This window comes from Pelobates fuscus, chromosome 1 (assembly GCF_036172605.1).
Source record: "Pelobates fuscus isolate aPelFus1 chromosome 1, aPelFus1.pri, whole genome shotgun sequence".
Taxonomy (NCBI): domain Eukaryota; kingdom Metazoa; phylum Chordata; class Amphibia; order Anura; family Pelobatidae; genus Pelobates; species Pelobates fuscus.
The window spans coordinates 483,911,726-483,923,465 of NC_086317.1; the positions used below are offsets into that span (position 1 = coordinate 483,911,726).

At 43.2% G+C, this 11,740-nt stretch overlaps 1 protein-coding gene across 1 annotated transcript; it reads right to left on the reverse strand.

Moving 5' to 3' along the window:
* Nucleotides 1-3,069: 3,069 nt before the first annotated feature.
* On the reverse strand, nucleotides 3,070-4,014 carry LOC134601002 (olfactory receptor 6B1-like). Its single transcript, XM_063445415.1, has one exon. It carries the CDS (start codon nucleotides 4,009-4,011, stop codon nucleotides 3,070-3,072), a length of 942 nt encoding a protein of 313 aa, XP_063301485.1. The 5' UTR covers nucleotides 4,012-4,014.
* Between the last annotated feature and the right edge of the window lie 7,726 nt (nucleotides 4,015-11,740).

An 11,740-nucleotide genomic window follows, 5' to 3' on the forward strand; every position in this document is an offset into this window, starting at 1 on the left:
AATTTGTCTTGATTTAAATTCTAGGCCTTTCATCAAGTGCTCCCTACAGCCGCTCAAGCAGCCACAGCCACCCCATTGTTCCAGAATCTAATCATGGAATAGACATACTCATGCAACATAGCAGGGAGCTGTCCCAATTAGCACTTTCGTCCAATACTCGTAGGACGTTTAACAGAGCCTTCACCTTGCTTAAAAGATTTCTGTTGGAACACAACATATCTCAACCTTTTGTCATACCAACTCTACTAGGCTTTGCCTCCTTTTGCCATCTTAAACTTAAACTATCTCACAACACCATAACATTATATCTGACAGGCATTCAACACCACATGCTAACCTTATGGCCAAACAACCATAGCTTCATGTCATCTTACCAGATAAAGAAACATACTAAGAGGTATCCAGAAATCAGTTCCCCCACGTTCCTCACACGGAATACCTATAGACAATCACCTTTTCAAATCATTGTCCAACCTTTTAGATTTAAGACCATTTAATTCCAGTACCAACACAGTAATTTAAACAACCATGTATGTAGCTTTCTACGGTTTTCTTAGGCCAAAAGAGTTTACCACTATCACCACTACTCAGACAGACCATTGTCTTAAATGACCCCAAATACAAAAAATACATGAATCATTACCTACTGGCTCTACCACATTCAAAAACGAGTCAACACACACCACCAGTAGATAACATACTATCCAACCCACAATAAATGGTGCCCGGTTGCGGTTCTAGACTCCTACCTTCAAAATCCCAAATTACAAACTTCACAACCTTTATTTGCGTTACAAGGCTTAGTACTTACTACCCCTACATGAAACATATTAGGTCTCTGTTAACCCAGCTATGCCGCAAAGAGATCCATTTTAGTCCAGGCCCTAGGGAACTTGATGGAATACAGCTGATTGATGGTTAGGGGACAGCCCCTTAATATTGATAACATTCACAGATCACAGAAAAAAAACAATAAAAAAAAACTCTTTGTATTTATCTATGTATGTATCTATCTAATCTGTCTATATGTCTATCTGTCTCTGTATATCTATTAATTATTGTTATTTTGTATTTGATTTGCTGCTCCTCTTCTTTTTCCTTCTATTGGTTACTTCTTCTCACTCTGTGAACCAAATGGTATGAAAATGCACCTGTGTACTATTATTATTATTATTATTATTATTATTATTATTATTATTTTTTGTATTATTGCCATTTATATAGCGTGAACAGATTCCGTAGCGCTTTACAATATTATAAGAGGGCTGTGACTATAAATAGGACAATTACAAGAAAACTTACAGGAACGATAGGTTGAAGAGGGCCCTGCTCAATCGAGCTTACAGTCTATAGGAGGTGGGGTATAAAACACAATAGGACAGGAAATAGCAATCAAATAAAGTGGGAGTGAAGCAGAGCTGGAGAAGAGAATAGAGTGCTGCCCTTTAGGAGAGAGCAAGAGACAGGTATTATTGTTATTATTTTATTCTTTTATTATTTCTATAGCACCATCAGACTCCGTAGCGCTGTACAATGGGTGGACTAACAGACATGTAATTGTAACCAGACATCTGGACTTACAGGAACAGAGGGGTGGAGGGCCCTGCTCAATGAGCTTATTTTCTAGAGGGAGTGGAGTATAGTGACACAAAGGGTAAAAGTAGGGGTATGAAGTAGGTTGTTAGAAAAGTATTAATTGGTAGAGGTTACTCTGGGAGGCCATCAGCTTTCCTAAAGATATGGATTCTGCCTCTTCTTTAAGCAGGGAGGAGGTGTGGAGTGGTGCATGATGGACCCCAAGAAGTCAAACAATTACTAAACAGCTTGACTCCTTAAGTTGAGGGAGGTAGTTTCAGGACACTCCTGTCACCACAACCACTACAGTGCTTTGTAGTTGTTATAGAGCTTGAAATGTTTATTGAAATTATTATATTAAAATCTGTAAATTGATCATTTAGAAAATATTGTTTCTGTAATGTGTTACCATATTTTTACTACCATGAAATATATATAAATAAACAATTTAGAAACGTAACTGCATTTGTTTTCAAAATAGTTTTATATTAGTTTTAAAAAGAAAGTAGTTCCCCTGCTCAAGGTTGCCCGTCATAAAATAAACTGTAACATCCTCATAAATAAGTTGACAGCACGTGTCAGGAGCTCGATATTTTCATTTCAGAAAATATGCTCATTATGGGAGGAATTTACTAGACCATATACCTCTTAGATGTTTGGTTTAACCATGTTGCCTCCGTACCTGATGGTAGTGGCTCTCTCATCTCTACTTACTCCTAGTCCTTTCCCCCTTTAGATTTCTCTTTGTATTGTCGTTTTTACTTTTCCTCTTTCTTAAAGGTTACCTTCCTCCTCACAAATTGATAAACTTCAATGTGGTTGTGCATCTTACCTGTATGCTTTGGTACTATATTTGTTTACTGTCCTCTGACCTGCTGCTTGTACTTAAAGAAATTGGGAAAAAAAACTATATATATTTTTTTTAATATGCTTGATTATTTAACTTTTTTATATGTTACTTGTTATATAAAATATTATTTTCTAATAAGCTGTATTTTTGTATACTCACCTGGGCTAGTTTGCTGAGGGATGGATAATATAGGTATAAGCCTCCTAGGGCTTGACAAGTGAAAGCGAGGCATGGTTTGTACACCTTTTTAAAAGTTACAGAATTACCTTATGCCATGCCACGGATGTCTAAATTATAGGCGAAACCCACAATGTATAAAACCACCATGCTAGAGACATAATCCCAAAAAACACAAAAATTTTGAATGCAATAATGTAATCACCAGAAGGTAGTCACACTGAGCTCTTTTGCCAACACAGCTTATTGTGTTTTAACATGTGAGCATTTTATTAATTTAGTTTTGTTTTTTGCGCATATCACCAATGAATCAAACATCTTATTCCTCTTGCAGAATTTATATTTAAATATGTTAACACGACACAGAGTTGTTAAGAGTATTTGCTTCCTTAGACACATTTTCTAGAGAATATGTTTAACCAGAGCTGCTCAAGTGTAACTTTTAAATAACCCACGTTTGGTCTGATTTATGAATTGATCTTCTTCTTCTTAAAAGCTTTTAGCAGAGTTTGCTTAATTTCTTCAGTTCTGAGACAGTATACAATAGGACTGGCAAAATGTGGCACAAATGTATAGAGACAAATAAGTAGCACATTCAAATCAGCATTGGGTATTAACTGGACCTGGTTGTAGATGTAAACCATGAGTCGAGGGACATAATACATTACAATGACAAACAAATGCGTGGTACATGTGTAAAAAGCCTTCTGCCACGTTTCTGAGCCAGATGTTGATCGGATTGCCTTAATGATCCTTACATATGAGAATATAATAAAAGATAATGGGAGGAGATGAGCAATCATGGCAGTAACAAAACCAATTTTTCTGGTGGGTGCTGAATCTGCACAAGCCAAAACTACAACTGGTGTCAGGCTACAATAATAGTTCTTGATTCTGTTCGGTCCACAATAGGGAAGCTTTGCACTTATGATCGTAACATACATTCCAATAATAGCTGCTGTAAACCAAAACACACAGCATATATTAGCCATTAGCCCATTACTAATAATGGAGAAATATCTCAGAGGCTTACAAATGGCAACATAGCGATCGATTGCCATGAGCATGATAATGAAAGAATCAAGTGCTGACAGATTATGGACAAAAAACATTTGGAAGAAACAAAGATTAAAAGAAATAGAATTGTCACCAAACCAATACTTGGCAAGGATTTTGGGTAAAGTTATAATGTCCATAAGAAGATCGGAGAGAGCAAGGTTTGCAATGATTACATACATTGGCTTGTGTAGGTGTACATTCTTAGTGTTCACAACTATTACTATTCCATTTGCATACAATGATATGTTAAAGATAAAAAATGCTATCATAGAAACTAGATTATATAATTTCAGTGGGAGTCCTGGAAATCCAACAAGTACAAACTCAGAAACGGCTGATTGATTCTCCATCGCCTCATTCCAAAATATTACTAAGGAGAAACAAGAAGAACACACGGTTAATTAAGTTGCAATAACAACTACATCATTATCCTATCTCATCCTTCTCTAATTATGCATCTCCTCTTCTCTACTGAGTATATATGGTAAATTAATATTGCTGCTAAAGAACCCTTCAGCTGTGTAATGCATAGGGCCAAAGCGTTAGTATCCCAAAAATATGTAAATGCCTGTTAAGCTATTTTGGCTCCAATCTTTCTAGGTAGCTATTTCTAATATGAACTTTTAATGGATTTTAAATAGTCTTTTTTTTCTTCAAGTCCTCAGGGTTGATGCACAGCCTTTTTTGTACATATTATGTTTATATGTGCTATCACTAACTATTGATTTTTTATATTGATGTGTAGAGAGGTCCTGGAGCAAAAACATTTTTGCCTCGCTCCTTAGTGCAAGGGTTGCCAAATAGTAGATTTCCACGTGTTGTGCAGACACTGTGAGCAGTGTTTGTGTGTTTGAACGTATGCGATTTTGCATAAGATATGTGTGAACTTAGTGGTCTATTTGTGTGTAGTGTTGGCGTTTGATGCAGTTGTGTGTTTACATGTACTGTTGCCACTTGAAAGCTATTAGCTAGTCAGAAAATACTTTCTGATTAGCCATTATCTGTGACAATAATATCAGGACAAAATATAATACTCACAGGAATAGCTATTGTTACTAATAACTATAGTTATTCAACAGAAATAACTAACACACTATGACAATAACCTCTACAGCTCTAACATATTTTACCTGTGTTTCCCTCGTATTAAAAAAAAAAAAAAAAACTTACCTGTATTGCTCTCACTATTATAGTGATATATTTGCAAGTAGATCTCGGGTGGGTGTCGAGTGCCGTCTTATAAACTGCATTTATACTCTGAGATCTGAATGAGATCTCTTGAGATATCAATATATCATAATAAGTTGTTGGGGTTTTTTTTTAGGTGAGAGAATTTCTGCTAATTAATGAGAACTCAAAGGAATTAATTTCCCAATGAGATACATACAAAATACAGCATACTTAACTTAAAAAAAGTTTATATCGATATATGAACCTGATTTTAAACACATGATTTATGCAAAATAATGGGGGACTTTGTTAAAATTGTATATTGTCTTTAATTATCTAATTGTATGACATAAACCTTATATCCTTGCCATGCCTATCAAAATAAAGCAGTTCTCTAGGATTAATAAGGCAGGCTTATGAATGTTTGAATAATAAAGCACATACTTACCTGGGGCCCATTTGTGAAGCCAAATGTCCTAATGTTCTTAAAGGAACACTATATGGTCAGGAACACAATCATGTATTCCTGACCCTGTAGTGTTAAAGCCACCCCTTGCTGGCTCTGCCCCTGTCTGCCTCTGACCTGCCTGCTGTCTGCTGACATCATCAGAAGTGGTGGTCTGAGCCAATTACAATGCTTCCCCAGGAGTGGCACCAGGGCTGGCCTTAGGTGTTCAGGCGCCCTGTGCGAGCTAATCTTGTGGCGCCCCCTCCTCCCCCCCCCCCCCCCCTAAACATACACAAAGAGGAAAACAGTCTTTGGAACAAACTGTTTTTTAATTACAGATAATTTAAGTACAAGTGCAAACAAGTACAATAATAAATAACTGGATTGACTGGTAACAATAATGTATATTAAATATATTATACTGCCCCCTTCATCAGACCCTGGCCCCCCTTCATCAGATACTGCCTCTATTCATCAGACCCTGTACCCTTCATCAATCCCCAGGCTGCACCCCTTCATCAACCCTTTGCACCCCTTAATCAGACCCTGCCTCCCTTAATCAAACCCCTGCCCCCTTAATCATACCCTGTCATCCATGCCCAGTCCCCTGCCCCCATAATCATACCCAGTGTCACCCATAGCCAGTCCCCTGCCCCCCTTAATTAGACCCAGTGTCATCCATAGCCAGTCCCCTGCCCCCCTTAATTAGACCCAGTGTCACCCATAGCCAGTCCCCTACCCCCATTAATTAGACCCAGGGTCACCCATAGCCAGTCCCCTGCCCCCCTTATATAGACCCAGTGTCACCCATAGCCAGTCCCCTGCCACCCTTAATTAGACCCAGTGTCACCCATAGCCAGTCCCAGTCCCCTGCCCCTCCCCTAATTAGACCCAGTGTCACCCATAGCCAGTCCCAGTCCCCTGCCCCCCTTAATTAGACCCAGGGTCACCCATAGCCAGTCCCAGTCCCCTTCCCCCCTTAATTAGACCCAGGGTCACCCTTACCTAGTCCCCTGCCCCCCTTAGTTAGACCCAGGGTCACCCATAGCCAGTCCCAGTCCCCTGCCCATCTTAATTAGACCCAGGGTCACCCTTACCTAGTCCCCTGCCCCCCTTAATTAGACCCAGGGTCACCCATAGTCAGTCCCAGTCCCCTGCCCCCTTTAATTAGACCCATGGTCACCCATAGCCAGTCCCAGTCCCCTGCCCCCTTTAATTAGACCCATGGTCACCCATAGTCAGTCCCAGTCCCCTGCCCCCTTTAATTAGACCCAGGGTCACCCTTACCTAGTCCCCTGCCCCCCTTAATTAGACCCAGGGTCACCCATAGCCAGTCCCAGTCCCCTGCCCCCCTTAATTAGACCCAGGGTCACCCTTACCTAGTCCCCTGCCCCCTTAATTAGACCCTGCCCCCATTTAATGAAAGATGTTTGGTTTAAAAATAAATAAATAAATAAGAACAGGTACTTACTTTGAAGGCTGCTGCTCCCTCCCTGTCTGCAGAGCACCGTCTGCCGCCCTCACACATTGAGCGGATCCTTCCGCGGCTCTCTGTAAAGGTGCAGCACTTAGACGCTGCGCCTGTGCGGCTGCGCCCCAAAGCTCCTCCTCCACGCTCCGGAAACTGACCGCGGCTCAGCTCTCACACAATCTCGGGCCGGCCAGTGACAGAGCGACTGCGAGCTGTGTCGGCCGCCCGGCGCCCCTGTTGCCATGGCGCCCTGTGCGGCCGCACAGCTCGCACACCCCTAAGACCGGCCCTGAGTGGCACGTGGAGTTATCACAAGGCTGTAATGTAAACACTGCATTTTCTCTGAAAAGACAGTGTTTACAGCAAAAAGCCTGAAGGTATTGATTCTACTGACCAGAAAAAAGGCAATTAGCTGTAGTTGTTCTGGTGACTATAGTGTCCCTTTGAGGGATTAAAACAATTAGCCAAAATTGCACCAACTAATCAAAGTGAGGTCTAGTGATGTACCGAACTGTCCGCCGGCGAACAGTTCCCGGCGAACTTAGCGTGTTCGCGTTCGCCGCGGTGGGCGGACACATGCGCAGTTCGATCCGCCCCCTATTCGTCATCATTGGGCAAACTTTGACCCTGTGCCTCTCGGTCAGCAGACACATTCCAGCCAATCAGCAGCACTCCCTCCCTTCCACACCCTCCAACCTCCCTCCCAGCATCCATTTTCGATTCATTCTGAAGCTGCATGCTTAGTGAGAGGAGGGAAAGTTTAGCTGCTGCTGATTAGATAGGGAAATTGATAGCTAGGCTAGGGTATTCAGTGTCCACTACAATCCTGAAGGACTGATCTGATCTCTGCTGTAAGGACAGCACCCCAAAAAGCCCTTTTTAGGGCTGGAACATCAGGCTGCTTTTTTTTTTTTTTTTTTCCTGTGTAATGTAATTGCAGGTGCCTGCCTGCCAGCTTCTGTGTGAGGTTCACATTGGATACTGTGCCCACTTGCCCAGTGCCACCACTCATATCTGGGGTCACAATAGGTTAAGCTTTAGATTTAAAAGAAATAAAAAATTTTCACTGTAATAGAAGAGCAGTTGCCTGAATGCAAGCTTCTGTGTCAGGTTGGATGCCTTGCCCATTTGCACAGTCAGTGCCACCACTCATATCTGTTTTTACAATAGGTTAAGCTTTAGATTTAAAATAAATATATATTTTTTCACTGTAATAGAAGAGCAGTTGCCTGCCTGCCAGCTTCTGTGTCAGGTTGGATGCCTTGCCCATTTGCACAGTCAGTGCCACCACTCATATCTGTTTTTACAATAGGTTAAGCTTTAGATTTAAAAGAAATAATTTTTTTTCACTGTAATAGAAGAGCAGTTGCCTGCCTGCCAGCTTCTGTGTGAGGTTCACATTGGATACTGTGCCCACTTGCCCAGTGCCACCACTCATATCTGTTTTTACAATAGCTTAAGCTTTAGATTTAAAATAAATATTTTTTTTTCACTGTAATAGAAGAGCAGTTAGTTGTCTGCAAGCGTCTGGGTGTCAGGCCTACTTCAGCGTGTGCTCTGCAGACCTGTGCCAGCGTGCTTTGACAGTTGCCAATCATATCTGGTGTCTCTTTAGCGTGCTTTTACAAAGAAAAAAGGTTTCCAGTGTAAGCTAATAGCAGCCAGTCAGTGTCCTTCAAGCGGCTCTGTCAGGCCTTCCTTCAGTGTGTGCCCTGCACAACCCTGCCAGCGTACTTTGACAGTTGCCACTCATATCTGGTGTCTCTATAGCGTGCTTTTACAAAGAAAAAAGGTTTCCAGTGTAAGCTAATAGCAGCCAGTCAGTGTCCTTCAAGCGGCTCTGTCAGGCCTTCCTTCAGCGTGTGCCCTGCACAACCCTGCCAGCGTGCTTTGACAGTTGCCAATCATATCTGGTGTCTCTTTAGCGTGCTTTTACAAAGAAAAAAGGTTTCCAGTGTAAGCTAATAGCAGCCAGTCAGTGTCCTTCAAGCGGCTCTGTCAGGCCTTCCTTCAGCGTGTGCCCTGCACAACCCTGCCAGCGTACTTTGACAGTTGCCAATCATATCTGGTGTCTCTATAGCGTGCTTTTAAAACCAAAATTTTGTTTCCACTGTAATAGAAGAGCAGTTGCCTGCCTGCCAGCTTCTGTGTGAGGTTCACAGTGGATACTGTGCCCTCTTGCCCAGTGCCACCACTCATATCTGTTTTTACAATAGCTTAAGCTTTAGATTTAAAATAAATAATTTTTTTCACTGTAATAGAAGAGCAGTTAGTTGTCTGCAAGCGTCTGGGTGTCAGGCCTACTTCAGCGTGTGCTCTGCAGACCTGTGCCAGCGTGCTTTGACAGTTGCCAATCATATCTGGTGTCTCTTTAGCGTGCTTTTACAAAGAAAAAAGGTTTCCAGTGTAAGCTAATAGCAGCCAGTCAGTGTCCTTCAAGCGGCTCTGTCAGGCCTTCCTTCAGCGTGAGCCCTGCACAACCCTGCCAGCGTACTTTGACAGTTGTGTCTCTATAGCGTGCTTTTAAAACCAAAATTTTGTTTCCACTGTAATAGAAGAGCAGTTGCCTGCCTGCCAGCTTCTGTGTGAGGTTCACAGTGGATACTGTGCCCTCTTGCCCAGTGCCACCACTCATATCTGTTTTTACAATAGCTTAAGCTTTAGATTTAAAATAAATAATTTTTTTTCACTGTAATAGAAGAGCAGTTAGTTGTCTGCAAGCGTCTGGGTGTCAGGCCTACTTCAGCGTGTGCTCTGCAGACCTGTGCCAGCGTGCTTTGACAGTTGCCAATCATATCTGGTGTCTCTTTAGCGTGCTTTTACAAAGAAAAATGGTTTCCAGTGTAAGCTAATAGCAGCCAGTCAGTGTCCTTCAAGCGGCTCTGTCAGGCCTTCCTTCAGCGTGTGCCCTGCACAACCCTTCCAGCGTACTTTGACAGTTGCCAATCATATCTGGTGTCTCTATAGCGTGCTTTTAAAACCAAAATTTTGTTTCCACTGTAATAGAAGAGCAGTTGCCTGCCTGCCAACTTCTGTGTGAGGTTCACAGTGGATACTGTGCCCTCTTGCCCAGTGCCACCACTCATATCTGTTTTTACAATAGCTTAAGCTTTAGATTTAAAATAAATATTTTTTTTTCACTGTAATAGAAGAGCAGTTAGTTGTCTGCAAGCGTCTGGGTGTCAGGCCTACTTCAGCGTGTGCTCTGCAGACCTATGCCAGCGTGCTTTGACAGTTGCCAATCATATCTGGTGTCTCTTTAGCATGCTTTTACAAAGAAAAAAGGTTTCCAGTGTAAGCTAATAGCAGCCAGTCAGTGTCCTTCAAGCGGCTCTGTCAGGCCTTCCTTCAGCGTGTGCCCTGCACAACCCTGCCAGCGTACTTTGACAGTTGCCACTCATATCTGGTGTCTCTATAGCGTGCTTTTACAAAGAAAAAAGGTTTCCAGTGTAAGCTAATAGCAGCCAGTCAGTGTCCTTCAAGCGGCTCTGTCAGGCCTTCCTTCAGCGTGTGCCCTGCACAACCCTGCCAGCGTACTTTGACAGTTGCCACTCATATCTGGTGTCTCTATAGCGTGCTTTTACAAAGAAAAAAGGTTTCCAGTGTAAGCTAATAGCAGCCAGTCAGTGTCCTTCAAGCGGCTCTGTCAGGCCTTCCTTCAGCGTGTGCCCTGCACAACACTGCCAGCGTGCTTTGACAGTTGCCAATCATATCTGGTGTCTCTTTAGCGTGCTTTTACAAAGAAAAAAGGTTTCCAGTGTAAGCTAATAGCAGCCAGTCAGTGTCCTTCAAGTGGCTCTGTCAGGCCTTCCTTCAGCGTGTGCCCTGCACAACCCTGCCAGCGTGCTTTGACAGTTGCCAATCATATCTGGTGTCTCTATAGCGTGCTTTTAAAACCAAAATTTTGTTTCCACTGTAATAGAAGAGCAGTTGCCTGCCTGCCAGCTTCTGTGTGAGGTTCACAGTGGATACTGTGCCCTCTTGCCCAGTGCCACCACTCATATCTGTTTTTACAATAGCTTAAGCTTTAGATTTAAAATAAATAATTTTTTTTCACTGTAATAGAAGAGCAGTTAGTTGTCTGCAAGCGTCTGGGTGTCAGGCCTACTTCAGCGTGTGCTCTGCAGACCTGTGCCAGCGTGCTTTGACAGTTGCCAATCATATCTGGTGTCTCTTTAGCGTGCTTTTACAAAGAAAAATTGTTTCCAGTGTAAGCTAATAGCAGCCAGTCAGTGTCCTTCAAGCGGCTCTGTCAGGCCTTCCTTAAGCGTGTGCCCTGCACAACACTGCCAGCGTGCTTTGACAGTTGCCAATCATATCTGGTGTCTCTTTAGCGTGCTTTTACAAAGAAAAAAGGTTTCCAGTGTAAGCTAATAGCAGCCAGTCAGTGTCCTTCAAGCGGCTCTGTCAGGCCTTCCTTCAGCGTGTGCCCTGCACAACCCTGCCAGCGTGCTTTGACAGTTGCCAATCATATCTGGTGTCTCTTTAGCGTTTTTTTACAAAGAAAAAAGGTTTCCAGTGTAAGCAGGGGCGGGCTGGGCCGGGGGGCAGGGAGGCAATTGCCCCTCAGGCCGCCCGAAATTATTTTAGGACCGGCCGCGGCGGGCCGGCCCTTTAAATGCTGCAGCCGCCGAGCGCTCTGTAAAGAGCGCTCAGACGGCTGCAGCAGCTTTTCCCTCCCTCCTCTCCCCTGTAGGTGGCCGAGCTGCACTCCAGTCCGCGGTCCCGGCCGGAGTGATGGGAAGGTGCACACTGAGTGTGCACTTCCTGTCAGTCCGGCCGGGTACAGGAAACAGAAACTCCTGTTCCGCGCGGAACAGGAGTTTCTGTTTCCTGTACCCGGCCGGACTGACAGGAAGGTGCACACTGAGCACCTTCCTATCACTCCGGCCGGGACCGCGTACCGGAGTGCAGCTCGGCCACCTACAGGGGAGGGGGTAAGAATAGGGGGGGGAGAGTAAGAAGAGGGGGGAGTAAAAAGAGGGGGGGA

What these genes read in the sequence shown, in the direction of transcription:
- LOC134601002 (XM_063445415.1), bottom strand. Translation starts at nt 4,011, where the DNA reads ATGGAGAATCAATCAGCCGTTTCTGAGTTTGTACTTGTTGGATTTCCA.